The 24,564-nt window shown below is 46.2% G+C and overlaps 1 protein-coding gene across 4 annotated transcripts in view; it reads right to left on the reverse strand.

Annotated features, from left to right (window-relative positions):
• Nucleotides 1–1,133: 1,133 nt before the first annotated feature.
• The window catches only part of SHFL (shiftless antiviral inhibitor of ribosomal frameshifting), a 42,271-nt gene continuing 18,840 nt past the window's right edge, over nucleotides 1,134–24,564 (reverse strand). For 2 of the 4 annotated variants that reach the window (XR_014003586.1, XR_014003588.1), the window contains 9 exons: nucleotides 15,541–15,682; nucleotides 13,570–13,619; nucleotides 10,553–10,597; nucleotides 9,534–9,566; nucleotides 7,083–7,238; nucleotides 6,020–6,123; nucleotides 4,552–4,700; nucleotides 2,996–4,090; nucleotides 1,134–1,707 (listed from right to left, as the gene is read on the reverse strand). Coding sequence is in view for 1 of the 4 variants with exons in the window: in XM_081177456.1 (XP_081033582.1) it covers nucleotides 3,882–4,090; nucleotides 4,552–4,700; nucleotides 6,020–6,123; nucleotides 7,083–7,238; nucleotides 9,534–9,566; nucleotides 10,553–10,597; nucleotides 13,570–13,619; nucleotides 15,541–15,682 (888 nt within the window). In the remaining 3 variants the exon portion in view is untranslated. Of the gene's footprint in view, nucleotides 4,091–4,551; nucleotides 4,701–6,019; nucleotides 6,124–7,082; nucleotides 7,239–9,533; nucleotides 9,567–10,552; nucleotides 10,598–13,569; nucleotides 13,620–15,540; nucleotides 15,683–24,564 lie in introns of all 4 variants that reach the window. The other 2 variants (XR_014003587.1, XM_081177456.1) reach the window with 2 other exon arrangements.

Consider the following 24,564-nt stretch of genomic DNA (forward strand, 5'->3'; position numbering starts at 1 on the left):
TTGTAGATCTTCACTCCTCCAAGGGCTGAGCCATCTGTGTGTGACTCCTCGCTTCTGCAGCTTATTCCTAGCTGGATGATGTGCGCAAGCAGGTGCTAGAGATACAGCTCCCTCCTGAGCTGGCTGCTGGGGCTGCACATACATTCCCCTGCTGCCATCAGATAACCTCAGCTGCAGCACACATATGCATGTAAAATGTGGTTAAAATGTCAATCACATTTTCAGAAAGGGATTTGGAGGAAATGAGTATGGATTTAAGTTTCTTTGGTCCCTGTCTGAACTGTGTGCATCCAGGCCCTTGTCTATACTTTCTCATTTTGTACCTCTTCAGTTGACTAGTGTTTAGCAGTGGCTCCCATGGGTCAAAGGTAAGGATCTTGCACATCACCTGACTCTTCTTATTGGAAATGCCACAAATTGAATTTGGGACCTTTGACATCCAAAGCATGTCCTCTAGTGCTGAGCTACTGTCCTACTTCTAAGAAAGTTTAGAAACAGGGGTTTTTAAAAATGATCTGCTGCCATGACATTTTATTCTAGAATCAATGATGACCGAGTACTTGTTTTTTCTTCTTGATCCACACACAGATATATGGGTGGCTATTTACCAAGATCACAATCATCACTCCCTCCATTCATCTGGGGCACATGGAGGAAGGAAAAGGTGTGGATAACCCAATAGAGGGTCAGAGTGTTCAAGCACATATCAAATAACTACACCCATCCTTGTAGATGGCAGGATACAGACTGAGAGCAACATGTTAAACATTGAGAAAAACTTTTTGTTATGGGGGGGGGGGGAAATTGTGCTACAAATGGGTGAGTGTTTATGTAGTCTGTGATTAAAGGACTGTGCTTCTGGGCACTGTCCCATGTGGGTCTTCCCAGCACAGACCAGTCTTTTTTTTAGAATTGCAGAGTTGGGAGGGACCATGAGGGTCATCTAGCCCAACCCCCTGCAATGCAGGAATCTTTTGGCCAGCATGGGGCTCGAACCCACGACCCTGAGATTAAGAGTCTGATGTTCTACTGACTGAGCTATCCCAGAAACAATTCACAGACCAGTCTTTTGATCATTTTTATACAGGTTGCTGGCCCTTTGAACTGTAGAAACCAGGCAACATTTCAATGGTGGGGGAGAAAACATAATTTTAATTGCGCCCACTTTTTTAATGCACCAGGGCAAGAAATAATATCTACATACATGGTAGAAAACATTTGCCCATAAACATGAGACAGAGTGTTGTAGATAGATCTGAAACCTTTCAAATTGGAGATTAAGATACAGCACCCTGTACTGATTTGTTTTTCCAAGATCAATGCTAATATCACAAATCCTGCACAGATTACCTTATTTGGTAAAACATTGCTATATTGCCTTTCAGCCCTAAAAAAGTTTCCCCAAGTGGTTTACAACAATACAGTTTTTATAACAATTAAGAAAGATTCGCATAAAACTGCCTTTTCTACATGCTCAATGGGAAGGGAACTGGGTTCTCTGAACAGGACTGTTAACAGAGCACAGCTACCCCAACAAGGTTCCTCCAACTTCTCCATCCCTGACCCTTTTTATTTCTAGCCACACAAGCTCTAGGAGGCAGAGAGCATTGCTTGAAAGGTCAAGCTGCAATGTTCCCATTCTTTCTGCAACCTCCCTGAGGAAAGACACCTTACTAGTACAGTATGGAAATTTTCAATCTCAGCCACCTACACTTTAGTTCCTTTTATATAAATAATTTTTATTGAGATTTAAGATCACCCACCAACACCCACCAACACCAGTAAAACATCAAATCTTATTACATATATCCTACTTTATGCTCCGTAGAGTTGTTGACTTCCGTCCTTCCCTTCCATCAGTTTTCCTATTATATTCTATAGTTCACAGTTTCTTTGATTAGATATTACAACATGACATAAGATTTACTTCAATCCTGCCAAAGTTTTCAAATTTGTACAGTTCTCACTTATATAGATCAAAAATTTACACCATTCTTTTTGGTACTTTGTCTCCTCCTGATTGCGAATTCTGTGTGTCAATTTAGCCATCTCAGCGTATTCAACCAGCATTATCTGCCATTCTCCTATTGTCGGCATCTCCTGTTGCTTCCACTTTTGAGCTATCAGAACTCTAGCTGCTGTTGTTGCATACAAATATAATCTTTGATCAGTCTTCTTAATATCTTCTCCCACCAAACCTAGCAAGAATTCTTCCGGCTTTTTGGGAAAGCTATACTTAAACATCTTTTTTGACTCGTTATAAATCGATTCCCAGAACTCTTTTAATTTATTACATGATCACCACATATGAAAGAAGTCGCCATCCTTTTCCTTGCATTTCCAGCAAGTTTTACTACTAGTTCTGTACATTTTTGCCAATTTGGTGGGAGTAAGATACCAACGATAGACCATCTTCATAACATTCTCTTTTAAGACAGAACAAGCGGTGAATTTTATACTCTCATTCCAGAGTTTGGCCCATACATCATAGTCTATGTTGTGTCCTAGATCAATAGCCCATTTTATCATAGCCTCTTTTATAAGTTCGTCTTTTGTATTCCATTCTAATAGGAGATTATACATTTTTGAAAGTAGTTTAGACTTACTTTCTATAATGTCTATTTGAAATTTCAATTTTTTGTCTTCAAATCCTAATTTTTTGTCCTCTTTAAAAACATCATTGACTTGATGGTATTGCAACCATCCTGTCAATTTTCCAGCAATACAATCATAAGGCTTCAATTTCCAACCTTTTTCAGCCTTCATCAGAATCTCCTCATAAGTGGCCCCTCTCCCTTCTATGTTCAGTTTTTTAACTGTTAACATATCAATTGGTGACACCCACCACGGTGTTTTCCTTTCCAACAAATTCTTGTTTCTGTCCCAGACTTCAAATAGAGCACCCCTTATCCCATGATTTGTAAACCCTTTATGCACTTTTGCCTTACCATACCAAAGATAGGAGTGCCATCCAAATCTATTGTTGTGCCCCCACCTACACTTTAGTTCCTAAAGCTGCAGCAACATGATAAAAAGAAACTTGGCCTCCTCCATGTCTTGCTGGGTTTGGAGAGTTTTGCTAGAGCTTGAAGCAGCATGTATTCTTCCTAATCATGACTCCACCTGATACAGGAATGGGGACCTCATTCTGAGCTACTGCTGAACTACAACTCCCATCAGCCATGGTTATTTTCAATGTTGCTGGAGCTGATGGAACAATAGTGCTACAGGTTAGCCACCTCTGAGCTAATGGAAACTACTGACAAGACCAGTAGTAGTTTTCCCACCAGAACACACAAACATGATCCTCTCATGCCAACTGCATATGAAAGTTCAAAGAGCTGGTAAAAAGATCATGATGAACAGACAGAAGTGTTATCTTTGAAAAGCCTCTTGGTTCTTTTAAGGTCAGTTTAACCACTGGAAGTTAGGACATCGTCAAGTTCCACAGATAACTGGCTCCAATGGAAGATGTCAAGGAGGGCTGATTGGACATAAGATGGAACACATCCACACAGTACTAGCCTTCTTTACTAGTTTCCCCAAAGGATCCTAGGAATTGTAGTGGGTCAGGGTGGTGAGAATTGAGGAGAGAAAATGACTATTAAAACCAGTTTAAATCTATGGCTAAGATACATCTAGAAGATCAGCTCTCCAGAAAAGAAATAAGACTGACAACAAAAGCAAAGAAAAGCCACACTGAGAAGATAAGACAAAGCGCAGAGCCAAAGAGAAGCCCAGAAATGATCAATGGGGAATTCATGTGCATCATTAGAACTGTTCAGCTTGAAGAAGAAAAAAGACCCCCTTCCCAGCCATGCTCACTAGTTTGCAACCTGGCATTCATCTCCCTTCCATTCCCGCTCCAGACATCCAGGGGGTTAATTGCTGCTCTCGCCAGCCTCCTCTTCCTTCAGGTCTTCCAGGATGAGCTCATTGATGTCGCAGAATGCCAAGCTGCCTTGACTTAAGCAGGTGGCCACCGTGGAGCCAGTACTATCATGCTCTTGGCTGGGGTAGATGACTTTGGGCAAGCTGTTCTTGACGCGGCTTTGGGGATGCACACAGTGAGTTCCTGGTATATGGGGCTCTGTAAGGGGGCAGGAGGACACGAGGTGAAATGTTTTGCTGGACCAGCCACACATGAACTCACCTTCCTACACTCCCTTGTTTCCACACTTTCTAGAAGGCAGTCAAGCTCTACCCCTCCCCCCTCCCCCAGCCAACATTCCTTCTGTGCTGATCATGGCAGCAGTATGGGAAAAGTTCCAATACTCCAGAGAAATAGTCTGCACATTGTCTCTCATGAACATGAAGCACATTTTGTAGAGCCACGGGAAAAGGGCAAATACAGGAAGGCACTTTTTCCCCTCTGCCAAATAATATGCCTGGAATTTTGCTCCAACGTCTAAGTCTTTCTTCTCTGGTCCCATTCCTGCAAACTGGGACCAGATGCCACTTGGCATGGCAAGTCAACAACACATGGTGGCCCCCTAGCAGGGAAGGGACACCCCATGGCACAATGCCTATTCATTGCAAATTCAGCCCCACCTCTTCGGTTGTAGCAATCCTCTGCAAAACACGAATGCTGCTGTCTGCTTCTTGGTCCCAGCTTCTTGCGAGGTGGGATGATAAAACTCGGGAGAACAGGGCTGTGGCAACTGTAGCAGGGAGACGGGGTCCCCATCTGGGCCGAACCACTGCAGTCAAGAGATGGAGGGAGTGCCTTTATTTATTGATACATTTACTTATTTTCTGTCATGTTCTGATATACCTCGTTTTTTAACTAATTTTTTGCCATTTTATTTCGTGGAGCTCTCAGGAAGACCATTATACTGTGCAGAAAATTATACCAAGAAATAAGGAATCAACCTAGCTCAAAATATCAATACTGCACATCAGAAACCCCACTTCTCCCAGTGCCAAGCATTCTAGGGTACAGCACTATCACATTTAATTTCCTTTGGGTGAAGCAACACCAGAACAAATAATACCAACTATTTGGAAGAAGCACCCTCCTAAAAACAGACAGCAGAATCCCACAGGACAAACTGCGCACCCCATGCCACAAAAGGCTACGCCTGTTTCTAGCTAACTCAGAAAAGAAACTCATAGCCTTTTCAACTGGCAAACTGTTTTGTTTGCTCCCTTTAGCTGAAAGAGGTATTTCCAGGCTCTGAAGATTCCCAGCCCTCAAGGCATACTAATATTTTTTGTTAAACCCAGATTAGAATCATAGAATGGTAGATTTTGAAGGGACCAGGAGGTTTACCCTCTGAAAAAATATCAGCCAATCTTTTCTGACCAATAAGTGAGAGATCAATTAAAGAAAGGAAGGTCAATTAGAATAACAAGATGACTTGTCTCAATATCCTTAGTTATATGCCAAACAAGATTGCTGACTGTGGTAAAAGCTATTTATTATTACTTATTAAATTTATTACCCACTCTTCACCAGCCGGTCCCAATCCTAGAGCCCAGTCTTATGCTTACACATGCAGAAGAGTCACACTGTGTTCAATGGATCTTACTCCTGAGACAGTGGCTGCGTGCAAACTATATCTTTAAAGCCCAAAGCACTTCCTTTCCCTCAAATTCTGGCCACTGTAGTTTACCTCCCTCAGTTACAATTCCTAGCAACCCTTAGGAAATCACAGTGCCCAGAATTCTTTGAGGGAAAGGAAGGGCTTTGAATGCGCTTTAAAGGTATAGTGTGTACGCAGTCCATGTCCCCCTGCTAATGCAGGAATTCCACTGCTATGCCATTCATAACAGGTGGCCATCCAGCCTCTGCTTAAAATCCTCTAGGGAAGGTGAGCCCACCACCTTCTGAGACAGCCTGATGTTTCAATGTCCAACAGCTGGTACAATCAAGAAAATAATCCTAATGTTTATAGTCTAAATTCTAACATGAAACTATTGGTTCCAGTCCTGCCCTCTGGAACAATGGAAGACCAATGTAGATACTGAAGTCCCCCTCTGTCCTACACTCTTGAGTCATTCAGTCTGTGCTGCTTACCTGAAGGTGCGTCCACACGAGGGGCAAGTGAATTCTGCTGTACCCCACATTTTGTCTTCAGGCACTGGGTCATACTTGTTCCCACACAGGTGACAACGGGACACCTGTGGAGGGCATCAAATGAGAAGCTAAAAAGGCACCCAAACTCCAGCAATGAACCACAAAATGAAATGGCAGCAGACTCCGTTCAAGTCCTGCTGAAGTCCTCTATAGAGCAAGCTACCCATATGAGATGTGGCCCCAATACTGTTGCACCCTTGATTGCAGCTGCTTTATTTCTGGTTGCGGGGAGTGGTGGTGGCTGGGAGCAGTGGTCTTGGAGTGAAAAGTAGAAGAAAACACATAGAGTTCAGCCCCCCACTCTTTGTCCATGCTCCACTTTCACTCCCCTCCCTCAAAAAACACCTCTATAGAGACACTATCCATGCTGTATATGGATTTGGTGGAAGACCCAGTTTTAACCCAGGTCTCTTGCCATCATGTCTCCTTGGTCTTCCCTCCCTTTTTGAAGTCTACTCACCACATAAGTGACAATTTTGGGGGAAGGTGATTATCTCAGTTGCAACACCTCTGAAAATAGATTCTCTCTGGCATAGGAATAAGGAGCCAATGGAACTTCTTTAATTTTTCCAACCCCAATTACTGGGGGGGTTGTCATCAGAAGTCAGCACATTGGAAGGGGAGGGTTAACCAGTGTGTGACACACATATACACACACACACCCCAGCAATTAGGCTGAAAAACCCTTCATTAGCACCACTGGAAGCCCTTTTTCAAGCCTAACTGCTGTGCAGGGACAGAATAAGGAGAGGAAGCTGGGAGATGCATTTTGCCTGTGGGCCAAAGAATTTTCACACATACTGTTATTTTTCCTTTTAAATTTAGGCAAAGATGGGGAGACAAAAGAGGGAGGAATGGGAGAAGCGAGGGTAAAGAAGGGTTAATATCCTGAGAAAACACCCATCTCCCTTTTACTTGAGCTACCTCAGTGGTTGTACGTGGCCATCAGTTTGACCCTTTAAGGCAGATGATCCACGACACATGGTCATGCATGCACACACACCTGTTTTCTCTTTGGGACTCGACGCCACCACATACTGTCACAGGGCTGGCAGGAAAACTGACGGTCTTCAGGCGGGATGCGGTTCTTTTCGGCATTGTCAAACATGCGCAGGTTCTTCTGCGTCAGAGGCAAGCACTTCAGCTGCTGAGCAACCTCCTGGGGAAGAATAAACACGAAGCGTATGAATGTGATCTCCTGGGTGGTCCTCCAAGGGCCAGGAAATTCCTTCATGGCCAAGGGCAACCCTGCTTCCCTCACCCCTGTCCAACTTGAGCAACTGGTCAGAAGACGACGATGAAGAAGAAAGCTACTGTGGCCCTGTTCCTAGTGGATGGGGCTGGGTGTATGTTGACCAACACTGAGGGAGAAACAAGGGGCTGATCCAGACTTCCTTTTGTGACATGTTTCTAGGCACATGTCCAGGCTGTAATGCACTGTGAGCAAATGCGTTCCCCACCCCCCACCCCGGCAACACTTTCTCACAAAAACTCGCTATTTACCACTGAATTGAGCAAACTGCAATCTGCAGAAAACCCGAATTGCCATTTGTTCTGATTCAGCATTAAAGGGCAGGTTTTTGCAAGGAAAACACTCAAACACGGAACTTTAAAGTGTGGACCTGTGTCTAGAAAGCTTGGGGCAAAAGGAAAGTCCAAGAACCAAGGGTTGTGGCAAGAAGGTGAACAGGAGAGGAAGAGAGACTTCCGTGCTCTCACCACCAACAGCTTCCCCTTCCCTCCTGGCTAGCCTTGCATCAGCTGAGAGCAGCCGCAATCTGGTGGCCTCTGCACCTGCAGCCCATTAGCATCTCCTGGCTGTAGCACCAGCTGCAAAGCAGAGGCAGGGCTAACAGCTACAATTGGTTTAAATGTTTTGTTTTAGCTGTTTTTAATTTGGGGGGGTGTTGTTTTTATTGAGGAAGAGGAGATGTGTTTGGGAGGAAAATAAGTGGGGAGAGCAGGGTGTCAACCACAGCGGTTCTGGGTAGGGGAACGTATGGTGTGGGAGGTGGGGCAGACCAGGTAAGGGGCACACAGTACAAGCAGTTAGTGACTGTGCCGTGTGCCAGCCCCTGCTTCAGTCCGGGGAATTTCAGTTGTCCTATCAGCCAGCCCTTGGGTCTGCAGCTGCTGTTGTTGAATTTTGGTTTGGCTCTGAGTAAGACCTCCCTCATCCATGATCTGATGATGGACATGGAGGCTGATTTGGTCTGTACCACGAACACCTGGGTGGCTGAGCAGGGTGGAGTTGGTCTTACCCAGCTGTGCCCACCTGGGTACTCAGTGAACAACAGGGCAGACCTGAGGGCTGGGGAGGAGGAGTTGCTGTGGTCTGTAGAGACTCCATCTCTCCAGGCTTTCCGTCCAGTTGTGGGAGGATCTAGAGTGTGTGCTCCTGGCACTGGGCAATCAGGACAGATTAGAGATTCTGTGTCAGGCAGCCCTCCCGTCTGTGGTTCAACACTGTAGCAGAAACAGGCATGGCTTGGCAGGAATTAACTTTATTGCTCAATAACCAAGGAAACAGCACACAGTACATCCAACAGTTAAGCAAGTCAGTTGCAGAAGCTAAAGTTCCTGCCCCTTTCTTCCCTTTATTTATACCTCCCTCCTTGCATTTTTTCACTGTGACTCAACTTTTCTTAATTGTTCCAGCCTTTTCTCGACTTCATTCCTGCGCAGAGAATGGGGGAGGGGAAGGAGCCGAATCAATACTGTATTGCAGAGCAGGAGACACAGCCCCTGCTCCTTCTCTCTCTGCGTCTGCCTCTCCCCTTCGCCTTCACTCTCTGCCCCACCACTCTGAATCTGGTTCAAAGTCCCCTTCCTGGGCCACTGGCTGCCACCACTCTTCCTGCCATTCTGCTGGTTTACCACCCTCCTCGCTGCCCAGCAGTCTCCCTGCCTGAGCTGACAGAGCTGGTTTTGGAGGCAGGGTTGTGGACTCCCAGACTGCTGGTTTTGGGGGACTTCAACATCCATGCCAACGTGACTGGCTCTCGGGTGGCTCAGGACTTCATGGCTGCCATGCTGACCATGGGGATGTCCCAAAATGTCACCTGCCCAACGCATGTGGACCTTGTTTTCTTAACTACAAAGGTCAACCTTGGTTGCTCATTAAGGAATGCAAGAACATAGGAAGGACTGAGGTCTTGGAATGCCAACATTTTGAGCATTTTCTAACAATTTAACATTAACCTTCCCAATTCTCTGTAACAGACTCCAATTCTCATGAGTCCCAGCCAGCATGACCAATGGTCAGAAATGATGGCAGCTGTTGATTGCTTTAACGCTCCGTACCAATGTAATAAAGTTTTAATTATGACTTAACGGCACATCAGTATGGTGGATTCTCTTTCTCTTTCTCTGATCTTTCCCTTATTTTCCTTATTCCACCCCCAATGGTTCTGTCCCAGTGACCACAACAGTCCAGCCCTGGACCTATTCTCACCTTTATTTTCTCATCACTCTTGTCATTTCGTTTCTGCAAGGAAAGAAATAAACTATGATGCACAACATTATTAAATCAATATAACCTAGTACACATTGTTTGAACACAAAAACATTCACTGAGCATATCCTTCTCAAATGCTACATGCTGTTTATAACTCTTGAGGTTTTTCTCTGGTCATCCTACAAAATTAGGACCAGATTTAAAAACACAGCACTTGTGCACACAACATATTTTGCACACATGCATACAGACAACATAATCTGCATATGCACACATACAAACCTAAGCAAGTGACATCCACTGAATTTTTAAGAGTTTATTCCTGCTTTGCACCTGGTCCTCTCCTGGCGTTCTTTTCTTTTTAAAAGAATTAAAGAAGATGTAAGTAAAAGAAAGACATGACATTGGAATGAACCACCTAAGATCAGGGTGCAACTCAATTGTGTGTCTCGCCCCAGCTATTGGAAGTGAATAGAATATGGAATAAGACCTTCACTGCTTTCTGTTTTGATATTTTATTAATGCAGTTAGGAATTCAGGGACAAGACTAGTGGCTGGCAGACAAATGTGAGATTGAGCTGCTGGTATCATTGTTACACAAAAGGATGGCTCAAGATATGATGGTGCCTGTGAAAAATCCAAATGGTGTCTTTTCCCTCTTTGGGTGCCATCCTCTGGAAGGTTCTCCTGCACATTTCCCATTTGGTTCGTTGGTAGGATTATGCCTACCCGTTTAGATCTTTCTGCTTCTTGTTCTTACTAGCATCAGCGGCAACTAACCTGGCTGGCTTGTCTTAGTCATGTTACACAAGCAGCTCAGAAAAAGAAAGTTTTAATGGTCTCTCTAGTGGGAGACCCTAATTTACCTGAACTGCACACACCCCAGAAGTATTCTGAGAGTATTCTTACTATTCCCATCACCTGTCAAAAAGCAGTTCCAAAAGGGTTTGCCAAGTCAGTTAAGATCTACCAGTGAGGCTTTGCCCTACACAATACCCTCCTCCTTCCCAAATCACCTGTTTCTTCTGCTCCTCTTCTTGTTCCAGTTTATCCACCACTCTCTACAACAAGAAGAAAAGTGTTGAAAGTGGCTACCAGACAGCAGGAAGAACGAGACCCATGAAATAAGAAGCACAATACATATCTAGGTGACATACACACTTCTGAAAGTGACAAAAGACTATTGATCAGGAAGACTGAAAGTGCAGTTAATTCTTAAATAACAAACGCTCAGAATTCTTGACACAGTAACTATATGATCCATCATTTTCCCAGGCAGGGCTTTTTTCAACTGGAACTTGCTGAAACTCCATTCTGGGACCTCTCAGGTGGGCGGCATTGCCATTCTAAGAGAACGAGGGAGGTGTTCATGGTGAGAAAAATGATAAACACAAACATATAATTAGTGGTGCCTCAAATCTGTTGCTACAGTCGGTGACTTTCCTGCATTAGCAGGTCGGACTAGATGACCTTTGAGTTTTTCTCCACATTTATGATTCTGTGAAAACATAGGAGCCAGCAATGTTTCCTAGGAACCAGATGGGAGGCTCTTCCTTACTGGTGGGGACCTGAGCCCCCCAGTGAGAGGAGAGGTCCTGCTCTGTGCCCCATCTGCACTACACACTTCAAGCAGAATCATACACATAGACAGCCCTTATTCTCCTCACCAAGCTACAATTTCCAGGCTGGTTTAACAGGCAGCCCCTCTTCCCAGGAACTCTGGGACTGCAGCTCTGGGAGGGGAAGAGGGGCTTCTGAACAACTCTCAGCACCCGGAACAAATGGCACTTCCCGGGATTCTTTTGGGCAAGCCATGACTGTTTGAAGCAGGATACAGCTTTAAATGGGGGGAGCGACTTTGCGCCTGCCCATTAGGGGAAATTGGAAGCCCCAAACATATTTTTTAGATGTCCTTTTTATGTTGAGATTCGTAGAGACACCATTGATCCTTTGCTGAAGAGGCTCACCGATCTTTCAGACAAGTCTAAACTTAATTCTCTCCTCTTAGGCAAAGATCACAAGACGACCTGGTTGGTAGCCAGATTCTGCGCCCAGATTTGTAGGCACAGATCATCCTCTAGAATAAAATAACTTACTAGGGAAATGCTGAAGTCGCCCTTTAGGGCACCTCAGGGTCAATTTTTTATGGTAGCCCAAATCTCAGTTGTACGGGTGTATGTATATATCTCAATTTTAACTCATGAGCTACTGCTGCAATCTGCTCCGATTGTATATTTTATCTTTATGAACGCTGTTTTTATTGTGTTATGTTATGTGAGCTGGTCTTTGACCGTAATAAATTATCTATCTAGAAATGGCTAATCTGATGCATAGATAAGGATTAAAAAATACAAAGAAGATTGGAAAAGATATGTAGAATATTTGAAAAAACTATTGTAAACATATTAAAACATTAACAGTATTAGAATAAATCCAGCATTAAGGAATATTTTGATATCAAATTGGAAAAATGAGATAATAAAATGAACCATGGATGGGGGGGGGGGAGGGAAGTTGATGATAACACTTTGTAAATGGACTTAAAATGGTTTAGTTTAAATTTGTTAAGAAATGAAAATGATAAGTAATTATTTTTTTTATTTCTGCATCTCCAGGCAGAAATCACCAGGCCCAGTTTTGGAGGCCAAAACAGAATTAAGGAAATGGCATTAAAAAGGCAGCCAAGATGCTGAGGGAGGTGAGTTTGCCCCCTTTGATATTATATTCTCTTGGAGGGGCTCAGTAGGTGAGTTTTGGGAATTATGCTTAGAGTATGAGAGATCACTGTATTTGGGTTATTTGTTTAGTAAGATTTATAGTCTGTCTCTGTTATCATCAACTTCCCTCCCCCCCCCCCATCCATGGTTCATTTTATTATCTCATTTTTCCAATTTGATTAGTGTCTGGGACAGGTGACAATATTTAATACAAACAGCAGAATAGGAAAATGTAGTTGAAATGTTTTGCACCAGCACTTCCTGGTTTCTTGGAATTTTGTGCTGCTGACAACTATTCAAAGTACTGCACAGTGACTGTCTGAAATTCACTTTAATTTCAGCATTCCTAAGTGAGTGTTCAAAATCTCAGTCAAACCTCACCTTAAAGACTTAGAAATGTTTTATGATCTTGCGTAATTAGTATTTATCTGCAGACTTATTTATTTAGGTCATAACTGGACCATGGATAATTGGACCCACTTTGTTGGCGTTTGTCTGTCTCAAGAAGGCATCTTTCCTCCAAGGGTGAAGTCAAGCCGCCAGAGAAGTACTGCACCTGCTGTGGTTGTGGAGACCGATAACTCGTAACTGCTGCTTCCTACATTTTTTTGCTGAGTTAGGAGCACTTTTGACCTCTCCAGGGTGCAAGCCAGGGCAGTATGTACAGAGGCCCTGGGCTGCCCAGATGACAAGAACCCCCTCTCGGCCTCGCTGATGTGGTTCAAATGAAAACAGAGCAATACATTTGGCACCAGCTTGACTGCAGGAGTTGCCAGAAGGAGGCGTACAAAATGCCACCCAACAGTCTTAGGGATTCCATTGCAGATTTGTGTTGGGTTTACTCCTTAGCCTTTTCTTCTCCCAGTGATGTTCCGCAAGGCAGCGGGTATGGATGTTTCCTCGGGGTTTACTCCTGAAGTTTACTTACTTACAAGTGAGTATAACCACAAGGCAGCAGAGGCTTAGAAGCAGTGTTCTGCTTCTCTTAGATGGGTTACATTCCCAGGTTGACGTTTCCCACCTGCTCCTCACTTCCCTCTACAGCACACGCAAACTGCCTTCTTAACTGTGGAGCCCACTGTTGGTCTCGTCCCTAACTCACCGATGGGAAGACCCATTGGCTACCCTCAGCTGCTTTAGCTGGCGAGTGGAGTTATTAAATTAGGATAGCACAGCTGTTGGGTTAATAAGAGCTTCATTTGTTTAACATTTCAGTATCTATAATTGCCCCTTAAAAGTAGCTTCTGACTCCTTACTCTTCATCTACTTTTTCCCAGCTTTTCACCTCTGCCTAAGATAAACAGACAGAGAATTACCAAAGCCACAGGATCATCATCGAGGCTCTCTCCATCTTCTGGGTCCGTATCTAAAAAACAGCAACACCACAAAGTTAGAGCAGGCTGAATGTGAGTTGCTGTTAGGAAGGAGGTCTGAAACTGTGAAAGGTAAATGTGCTGACACTAGGAATTGAAAGCATTCTGTGACCAGAGGAGAGGGAGCTGTATAAAACACACGTCAGTTTACATTGACTTGTACCCTTTGTTCTAATCAACTGCTGCAATGCACTCTGTGTGGGTCTGGCCTGGAGACTCCAGCTCAGGGCTTTAGTGTTGCGCCCCTTCCTTGGGGTTGTGCGGCTCACGGCTGTGCATCAGAGGCGGGTTTATTTTGCGGTGTTGATGGTGCAGAAAGCACCAAAAAAGCTCAGCAACAACTTTGGGTGGGTGCTCCCCTAAAAACAAGTTCTGGCGCCTCTTTTTCTAGTAAAAAAAGGCCTGCTCTAGCTGTTGCAAAAGGTGGATGGGGACAGATTATTGCCAGCACTTAACTCAGGTGCTCAAAAGTTTATAGTGGCTCAGGTGAGGTTCAAGGTTCTGGTCTTAATTTACAGGGCCACTAACACCTCAGATCCAGGAGGCCTAATCCCTTATATTGCTGTCCAGCCACTGAGGTTTTTGAGGGAGTCACGGTTACTGGTCCCCCATGGCTCAGATCCACCTGGGGCTGTGCGTTTAGTACTGAAGACCCAATTTTATGGAACTTCTTTCCAGTTGAGGCCAGACAGCCCCTGCCTCCCTGCTGAATGTCGGGTGCCCGCTGAAGACTCCTTTGGAAGGTGGTAGACTCTCCTTCATTAGAAGTTTTTAAGCAGAGGTTGGACAACCTTCTGTCATGAATACTTTGAGATTCCTGCTTTGCAGAGAGTTGGACTAGATGACCCTTGTTGTCCCTTCCAGCTCTATAATTCTACTATTTTATATGGGTCTTGCATGGAAGGAATGTCCTAGTAGTAGTAGGCTGGGCAACCTGTTCAGGGAGGCATCAACTTGTGCTTTTTGTAGTTACACAAAACCTTGCCTAACCTAGTACTTTAACACTGCAGCCTGCAGCCCAGGGTATAGGAGATCCGTCCAGATGTTGTTGGACTCCAACTCCCATCAATCCCAGGCGTCATGGATGATGGGAGCAGAAGTTGGGTGTGTGGCTGGGTATATGGGGGCAAAAGTAGATATAGATCATCCGTGTGGGGTAATTAATAAAGGACTTGGCTGGATCCCTAGATCCAAAGCACAGTTACACACACTCTCCAGCAGGACAGAGCCCTCAGCAGAATTTAAAAACACTGAATCATGCAGCACAGTGAAGTGTGAGGAATATAGGCTGTTAGACCTTTTTAATATCCTGTTCTAGCTGCTTGCAGCACTTCCCCTCATATCTTGCAATGAACAGAGCACACCATTAGCAAGTTTAAAGGCTTTACTTACAAAAATCCAAAGGTCATGTTCATGTACTATTCCATGCCACAGCAAGAAGTACACAGGTAGAAAATATTGGGTTTACAAAATATAGTGAAATAGCTCTGGGCACGCAGTCTGAGCTTGTAGTGAGCAAGTTCAGCCATGTCCTATCTCGGTGAGTTCACACGGTGAAAGAGAATGAAGCCAGGAAGAAACTTAATTTCCACGCTTCTGGGTGAGGGGCGTGACCTAACTGAGTCTAGGAACACAGTTCTATGATCTTAACCCTTTCATTCATTAACTAGCCCTTTCTAGTTATATTTGACTGTAATTTCCCCCAGTTTGGTCATGGATGCCTTTGTTGAAATTCCTGCATTGTCAAGGACTGGACTAGATGACCCTTGGGTTCCCTTCCAACTCTATGGTTCTATGGTTCTAAGCACTCTCTGCCTCCCCAGCTGCAATATGGAGATGCCTCTTATGGCCCTGCAGGCATCCCCTTCTCCCATACAATGCAGTGCTTCTGACCAGCACGAATGGCTAACTCACCTTCCAGCCCATTTTTGCAGAGAATGATGCGACTACAAGCGAGCTCATGATTGTTGCAGAACTGCCTCATCAGCACCGTAGCCGTTTTGATGCTCACCTTCCCATAAAATTTCTCTCGCAGTCGACGAACACTTTTCTCCAGCTGCACCGGAAGTGTAAGATCACAGTTAGTCAGTTGGTCAAGGGAGAAAAAGCTTGCATAGCTTAGCCAGGGTTGTTTCTAAAGTCCACTCCTTTCATTGGGGCTAAGCTAGACGTGACACAAAACCCAACTTTAACAACCACATCAGGTTTGAAACAAACAAACAGTTGTGTGTGTGCGTCATTTAACACTTTCATCCCAGGCTGTGGCAGTTACAAACCCCACTCCCACATCTTTAGTGGAGAAATAATGAAGGCCCAAAAGTCAAACTGAGAGGCATCTAAGGAAATTGATGTAGCTGCATAAGGGGCTGACAGATGAGCTGAGAGTTAAAAAGGCCATGTATAGGAAATGGAAGAAAGGGGAAATCACAAAGGAGAAGTATACATGTGTCAGGGAACTGCCATCAGAGGCACGGGAGAAGGAGAGGGTCTCTGATTCTGCAGGAGAAGGTCCCAGCGCTAGGGGGAGACTTAGCTGGGAAGAAGGGGAAGAGAATGAGTGTAACACCAGGGATCCAGGAGAGCAACGGGACAGGGAGGTGCAGGGGCTTCAGGACTCTTCGTTGGAAGTTAGCGAGGAGAGCCCAAGCACCCCGCTGCCCACGCCCACCCTGCGCAGGAGACTCCCGCGCAGTGAGAGGCGGAGACGATTGGGCGTCAAACAACTCTTATGTTGGCAACGCTTTAAGAAACACCCACAGACAGATTCTACGAGTGACTAAGGGCAGCCACGCTGAGATGGGCTGTGCAGTCCGGAGGGTTTAACCAGGCAATCTAATGCTCAAACGGAGCAGGATTACGCACGAGTAACTCCCACCCATTATAGCAATCTGTCTGTCACTGAAAGTTGCTCGTGTGCAACAAGCAGAAAGGGGGGCATCATGAGTAAGACCGGAGAAGTCGGAGCCACGAGAGGGGTGGCTGGAGGCCAATCGCTGGAGGAGAGAAACCGCAATCTGGAAGAGCACATAGCCATCGTGACGGCGAGGCTGGACGAACGACGGTCTCAGGATGCTCAGGGGAAACCCACCCCCATAGCAAGGAAGGTACCGGGACTGGTGCACAAGTTTGGGGGAAAGCCTCAAGCGTATGGGGCGTTTAGAACAGAAATAGAATATGCCTTGAAGCTGCAGCAAAACGATTTTGAAAATGATGCAGCCAAAGTTGCTTATATTGTGGGGCACTTGCAGGACGGGGTGAGAGAGTGGATTCGACCGCTTATGGCGACGCAGAATGATGCCATGGAGGATCTACCGAAATTCCTTCAGGCGATGGACGCGATGTTCAGTAGCGATGTGCAACAGAGTGTGACCAAACGGGAACTGCTGAACTGTAAGCAGGGAGAAGGGTCAGTTAGAGACTATTGGTCACGTTTTGCCATGATAGTTCATCGCCTGGGGTGGCAGCTGGACTCGGAGCCAATACAAATGCTATTTGAGGAGGGGTTGTCACCAACGGTCAAAGATGAGCTTTCGCGCGCACCCCGCCCAGAGTCTATGGATCAGCTGACCAAGGCAGTCCTTGTGATTGGCGTAAGACAGGAAGCGCGGGCTCAAGAGAGGCGGGAAGGGAGAGAGCAGCGTTGTCATGACTACCGCATTCCTAGAATACCTAGGCAGCCTTCCCCGCCGGCGGAGCCAATGGAAATAGGCGATGCGCACCCCCAGGAAGTTTCAAACTCCAGCGAGAGTCGCAAAAAGGAGGGAAAGGATGTAAAAACGACCAAGAAATGTTTCCTTTGCCAACGGCCAGGACATTTTGCCAGAGTCTGCCCACAAAGAAAGGCCTGGCAAGGAATGGTGGGGGCCGTGGGAGGCGAGGGGGAGGAACCCCAGACTCCGGAGCAGGGAAACGGGAACGCTTGGCTGCCAATCAGCGGGCACAGCAGCCGAGCCAACAACCAATGAATGTGCCCAAACCAGATTCTCCAAGAGCCGCAATTGCTATTGAGGTGGTACTAGAACTCCCAAATGGGCACCCAGTGAAGGTTCAGGGTATGCTGGACTCAGGAAGCTCATGCAACTTTTTTAGCAGGGACTTTGCCTTAGAGCATCAGCTTCACCTGCTACCTTTGGATGCACCTCTGCAAGTCACCACCATTGATGGGAGGGAACTGATTGGGGGGGGAGTTACACACCAGACCCCACCGATGAGAATGAGAGTGTCTAGGCACTCAGAGACAATTGCCTTCCACGTTGCCTCATTAGCGGGTCCTCCAATAATATTAGGGATGAGCTGGCTAGCGCAACATGATCCGGTGGTGGCGTGGCATCAGAGGACCGTCAGCTTTGGGTCTGACTACTGCCTGCAGCACTGCTTAGGCGGGGAAACGCCAAGGATGAGCATAGCCAGAGTGGCTAGCACTGCAGTGGAGGGTCAAGGGCAGGTGCCACCCCAATATGCTGATCTGAAGGAGGTTTTTAGTGAGAAGGAGGCAGATAGACTGCCACCCCACAGGGCGTTCGATTGCCAGATCAATTTGCTCCCTGGGGCGCAGCTGCCGGTGGGTAAGCTGTATGCCATGTCAGACAGGGAGATGAAGGAGTTACGGGACTTTATCGACAAGAACCTAAGGAGAGGGTTCATAAGAGAGTCAAAGGCAGTGGGGGGTAGTCCAGTATTTTTTGTGGACAAAAAGGGCACTGATAAACCGAGACTTGTAGTGGACTTCAGAAGGGTAAAATTGTTGTCAGAACCTGTGACTTTCCCTATGCCCAGAATTGACGACATTCTGACGAAAGTGAGGAAGGGAAAGATTTTCACCAAGCTAGACCTTAGGGGGGCTTACAACTTAATCCGAATGAGAGAGGGAGATGAATGGAAGACCACCATGTTCACACCCCTGGGGGCCTTTGAATATCTCGTTATGCCTTTCGGATTACAGTCAGGCTCCGCCTGTTTTCAAGCGTTCATGCACCACGTGTTGGGGTCTCTGCTTTACAAGAACTGTGTAGCATTCCTGGACGACGTCTTGATATATTCAGAAAATGAGGAGCAACATGTGAGAGATGTCAGGGAAGTGCTACGACTGCAGAAACACCAGTTGTGGGTCAAGCTAGAGAAGTGTCAGTTTCATGCCCGAGAGGTGGAGTTCCTGGGGTACAAGTTATCTGACAAAGGCTTAGCTATGGACCCAAGCAAGGTGCAAGCCGTATTGGAGTGGAAAACCCTTAAGACACGAAAGGATGTGCAGAGGTTCCTAGGTTTTGGCAGTTTCTACAGGAAGTTCATCAAGAACTTTGCACACTTGACAGCCCCAATCACGGACTGTCTCAGTAGTAAAAAGAAGTTTGTGTGGACGGAGGAAGCTCAGTGATCCTTTGAAAGATTGAAGAAGGCGTTCGCGTCGGAAGAACAATTACTACATGTGGATTTGGAGAAACCACTGCGGTTGGAGACGGACGCGTCAGACAGAGCTATTGGGGCGGTTCTGTTGCAGCCAGGACTGAACAAGCAAGAATGGAAACCGTGTGCCTTTTTCTCGAGGAAGCTGAGCAAGTCGGAACAAAACTACACCGTGTACGACCGAGAACTGCTAGCAATTTACACCGCCTTTCGTCGGTGGCGCCATTTTTTGATAGGGGCGCAGCGCAAGATCCAGGTCTGTACAGATCATAAGAACTTGGAATATTGGCGGACAGCACGGGTGCTCAACCAGAGACAGATTCGCTGGGCGCAGGAGTTTTCCAAGTTTTCCTTCGAAATCCAGTATGTGCCAGGCGAGCAAAACGTGAGAGCAGACGCTCTCTCGCGGAAACCAGAGTACTTCGAAGGAGAGGGGCTGACGGAGACCCGACACGTCATACCTGAGGACCGATGGGTGTGGGGGGGAGCTCTAGTGGGCACGAGAGAACTGCCAGGACTCACTAGAGACGATGAATTCGCACGAACAAAAATCAGGGAACTCCAAGATGGGAGGGGAGCACCAGAGGGGTTCGAAGAGAAGGAAGGGGTGTTGTACTACAGGGGGGCGATGTACGTACCGGGGGAGGCTTTAAGAAGAAGGGTACTCAAACAACTACACGACACCCCCACAGCGGGGCACTTTGGGCAACACAAAACCATGATGCTGGTGACCCGACAATTTTGGTGGCCATGGGTGAGGGAAGATGTACGCGAATATGTAAGAGGGTGTGACCGCTGCCAGAGGGCCAAAGGGGAACGCACGGTGCCAGCGGGTTTGCTGGAACCCTTACCCACACCAAACAAACCCTGGGAGGTGGTGTCAATTGATTTCATGACGGATTTGCCCAAATCGAGGGGAAAAACAGCAGTGATGGTAGTAGTCGACTTGCTAACCAAAATGTGCCATTTTATCGCCTGCTCACATGCGGTGACGGCGGAAGAAACGGCACGGTTGTTTGTAGAACACATTTTCAGGCTGCATGGCGCCCCCTTGAGGGTTTTATCTGACCGCGGAAAACAATTTACTTCCCGGTTCTGGAGGAGGCTCATGAGCCTACTGCAAGTCGAGGTCAGCTTCTCGACAGCGAGACACCCAGAAACCAATGGGCAAGCGGAGAGGGCAAATAGTGTACTCCAGCAATACTTACGCTGCTACGTTAGTGAGAGGCAGAATGATTGGGTAGAGAAACTAGCGCTAGCAGAATTTGCGTACAATAATGCTGAACATGTGTCCACTGGTATGAGACCATTCTTGGCCAATTATGGGTGTCATCCCAGGGCATTCCCGGGTAATGAGGAACAGAGCTGGAGTGTGCCTGCAGCTGAACAGTTTGTGGAAGAAATGGAAGCGTTACATCAACAGCTCAAGATGAACCTAGAAAGGGCCAAGGCCAATTACAAGAAGCAAGCAGATAAACACCGAAGGGAAGGGGAAACCATAAGGGTGGGGGATCGCGTGTGGCTGTCCACTCAAGGGTTACCCTTTAAGGGAGGGTGCAAGAAGTTGCAGCCCAGACGACTGGGGCCATTTGAAGTTATACAACAGATAAACCCCGTGGCGTTCAAGCTCAGGTTGCCCAACAACATGAAAATACATCCCGTGTTCCACAGGTCCTTACTCTCACCACACAGAGAGGGGCGGGAATTCGAGGGGCGGGAGGTAGAAGTCATGCCACAGCAAACTAAATATGACATAATAGGCATCACTGAAACCTGGTGGGATAAGTCCCACGATTGGAATGTACCGTATTTTTCTCTCTAAAACACGCAGATTTTTTCTCCTAAAAAGGAAGGGGAAATGTCTGTGCGTGTTATTGAGCGAATGTGTGGTCCCTGGAGCCGAAAAAATCAGGCAAAAATCAAATTGCGCTTCACGGAGAAGGGAAACCTGAAAAGAGGAAGTTGCTGCTTTCCTGCATTCTGCCTCAGGGTCTTACTGCCCACCCTCCTCTGTTTCGTTGCTGTGTTTGCTGAAACGGAACAAAGAGCAGGGAAAGCCCCTCCCCTCCAGGCAAGCAGAGGGGAAAGCAGAGTGTCGTTCCTTCCTCTCTGTGCTCCGGTGCTGCTGAAAACATGCAGGTGGGAGAGAGAGAGAGAGAGAGAGAGAGAGAGAGAGAGAGAGAGAGAGAGAGCTGGCTGGCTTGGGTGGGTGTGTGGGGAAAACTTTTGCCTTCCTTTCCTCCCTCCCGTTATACCCCACTCCTGCATTCTTAGCCCTTCTGTGTTTTTCCTTCCCTCCCCACTTAAAATGTGGTTAAAAAGCATGGATCCACATGGATCCTCAGGATTTTTGCACTGGGTCACCCCAAATTCACCATCAGAGCACATAGCATGTCCATGGCTACAGCCTGCCCCCCAAAAATCATGCACCCACTGTTGCCTGGGGCTGCAATGGTGCAAAAATGTGGTTAAAAAACATGGATCCACATGGATCCTCAGGATCTTTGCATTGGGTCACCCCCAAATTCACCACCAGAGAACATAGCATGTCCATGGCTACAGCCTGCCCCCCCCAAATCACGCACCCACTGTTGTCTGGGGCTGCAATGGTGCAAAAATGTGGTTATAAAGCATGGATCCACATGGATCCTCAGGATCTTTGCATTGGGTCAGCCCAAATTCACCATCAGATCACATGTCTGTGGCCACAGCATGAAGCACAAAAATGATACATCCACTGTTTCATTCAGAATGTTTTTTCCCTTGTTTTCCTCCTCTAAAAACGATGTGCGTGTTATGGTCAGGTGCGTGTTATAGAGCGAAAAATACGGTAATAATGGGGGGATACAATCTATTTCAGAGAAACAGACCAGACAAGAAAGGAGGAGGAGTGGCGTTATATGTCAGGGATGTGTATACCTGTGAAGAGATCCAAGATTTAGAACCTCAAAGCCAAAGTGAGAGCATTTGGGTCAAAATTAAGGGAGAGAAGAATAACAGTGACCTCATTGTGGGAGTTTACTATAGATCCCCAAGCCAAACGGAGGACATAGATGATGCCTTCCTGGAACAGATGGCCAAGCATGCAAAAGGAAGGGAGATAGTAGTAATGGGGGACTTCAATTACCCGGATATTTGTTGGATGTCAAACTCAGCCAAGAGCATAAGGTCAAACAGATTCCTCACTGGCCTTGCAGACAACTTCATTGTCCAGAAAGTGGGAGAAGCAACAAGAGGAACAGCCATTTTAGATCTGGTCCTAACCAATGTTGATGACCTGGTTAGTGGGGTAGAAGTGGAAGGATCATTAGGCGCGAGTGATCATGCTCTTCTGAAGTTTACTATACAGCGGAAAGGAGCAGCCAAGCATACTAGGACTCAATTTCTTGACTTTAAGAAAGCTGACTTCATAAAACTTAGGGAAGTGCTGGGTGAGATCCCATGGACAGTAATACTAAAAGGAAAGGGAGTTCATGATGGCTGGGAGTTTGTTAAGAGGGAGATAGTAAAAGCACAACGTCAGGCAATACCAATGAGACGGAAACATGGAAGGTGCCTAAAGAAGCCAGGGTGGCTATCTAAAGAACTTTTAACTGAGTTAAGATTAAAAAAGGATGTGTACAAAAAATGGAAAAGGGGGGAAACCACCAAAGAGGAATTCAAACAAATAGCCAGCACGTGTAGACACAAAGTCAAAAAAGCTAAAGCACAGAATGAACTCAGGCTTGCTAGAGAGGTTAAAAGCAACAAAAAAGGCTTTTATGGGTATGTCCGTAGCAAAAGGAAGAACAAAGAAACAGTTGGGTCACTCAGAGGAGAAGATGGTGAAATGCAAACAGGGGACACAGAAAGGGCTGAACTCCTCAATGCCTTCTTTGCCTCAGTCTTCTCCGATAAAGGAAACAATGTCAGACTAACCTGATCTCGTTTTTTGACAGAATTACAAGCCTGGTAGATGAAGGGAATGCAGTGGATGTAGCCTACCTTGATTTCAGCAAGGCATTTGACAAGGTGCCCCACGATATTCTTGTAAAGACGCTGGTAAAATGCGGTCTTGACTATGCTACCACTCAGTGGATTTGTAACTGGCTGACTGACCGAACCCAAAGGGTGCTCATCAATGGTTCCTCTTCATCCTGGAGAAGAGTGACTAGTGGGGTGCCACAGGGTTCTGTCTTGGGCCCGGTCTTATTTAACATCTTTATCAACGACTTGGATGATGGACTCAAGGGCATCCTGATCAAATTTGCAGATGACACCAAACTGGGAGGGGTGGCTAACACCCCAGAGGACAGGATCACACTTCAAAACAACCTTGACAGATTAGAGAACTGGGCCAAAACAAACAATATGAATTTTAACAGGGAGAAATGTAAAGTATTGCACTTGGGCAAAAAAAATGAGAGGCCTAAATACAAGATGGGTGACACCTGGCTTGAGAGCAGTACATGTGAAAAGGATCTAGGAGTGTTGGTTGACCACAAACTTGACATGAGCCAACAGTGTGACGCGGCAGCTAAAAAAGCCAATGCAATTCTGGGCTGCATCAATAGGAGTATAGCATCTAGATCAAGGGAAGTAATAGTGCCACTGTATTCTGCTCTGGTCAGACCACACCTGGAGTACTGTGTCCAGTTCTGGGCACCACAGTTCAAGAAGGACACTGACAAACTGGAACGTGTCCAGAGGAGGGCAACCAAAATGGTCAAAGGCCTGGAAACGATGCCTTATGAGGAACGGCTAAGGGAGCTGGGCATGTTTAGCCTGGAGAAGAGGAGGTTAAGGGGTGATATGATAGCCATGTTCAAATATATAAAAGGATGTCACATAGAGGAGGGAGAAAGGTTGTTTTCTGCTGCTCCAGAGAAGCGGACACGGAGCAATGGAGCCAAACTACAAGAAAGAAGATTCCACCTAAACATTAGGAAGAACTTCCTGACAGTAAGAGCTGTTCGACAGTGGAATTTGCTGCCAAGGAGTGTGGTGGAGTCTCCTACTTTGGAGGTCTTTAAGCAGAGGCTTGACAACCATATGTCAGGAGTGCTCTGATGGTGTTTCCTGCTTGGCAGGGGGTTGGACTCGATGGCCCTTGTGGTCTCTTCCAACTCTATGATTCTATTCTATTCTATGAGTCAGGCCTGACCCAGTGGCAGAGAGCAGGGAGAGAGTGGGCAGCAGCTTCCCTGCCCCTCTCCTACCCTGAACTGTGGCACGCAGGCGGGTGCCCTCTACGCCCTGCCCCCCTTGGGGCTCCACTGCTGTACTGGAAACCTGATAGTAGACAGATACACTCACACACACCCTAACAGACGGCTTGCCACCCTTCATCTGAGTATCACAGCGCGGTTCACAAATAAAAATACAAAATGACAATACAAAATAAATAACAAAACAAAAACAAGCCAATAACCCTGCTCCCACAAACACATTTAAAAGGCCCTAGAATGTTAATAAGATGAATGCCTGGTTAAAGATAAATATTTTCGCTTGGCACCTGAAGATATATAACGAAGGCACCAGGCGAACCTTATCACT

Source organism: Podarcis bocagei, assembly GCF_964188305.1.
Source record: "Podarcis bocagei genome assembly, chromosome: 17".
NCBI classification, from domain to species: Eukaryota; Metazoa; Chordata; class Lepidosauria; order Squamata; family Lacertidae; genus Podarcis; species Podarcis bocagei.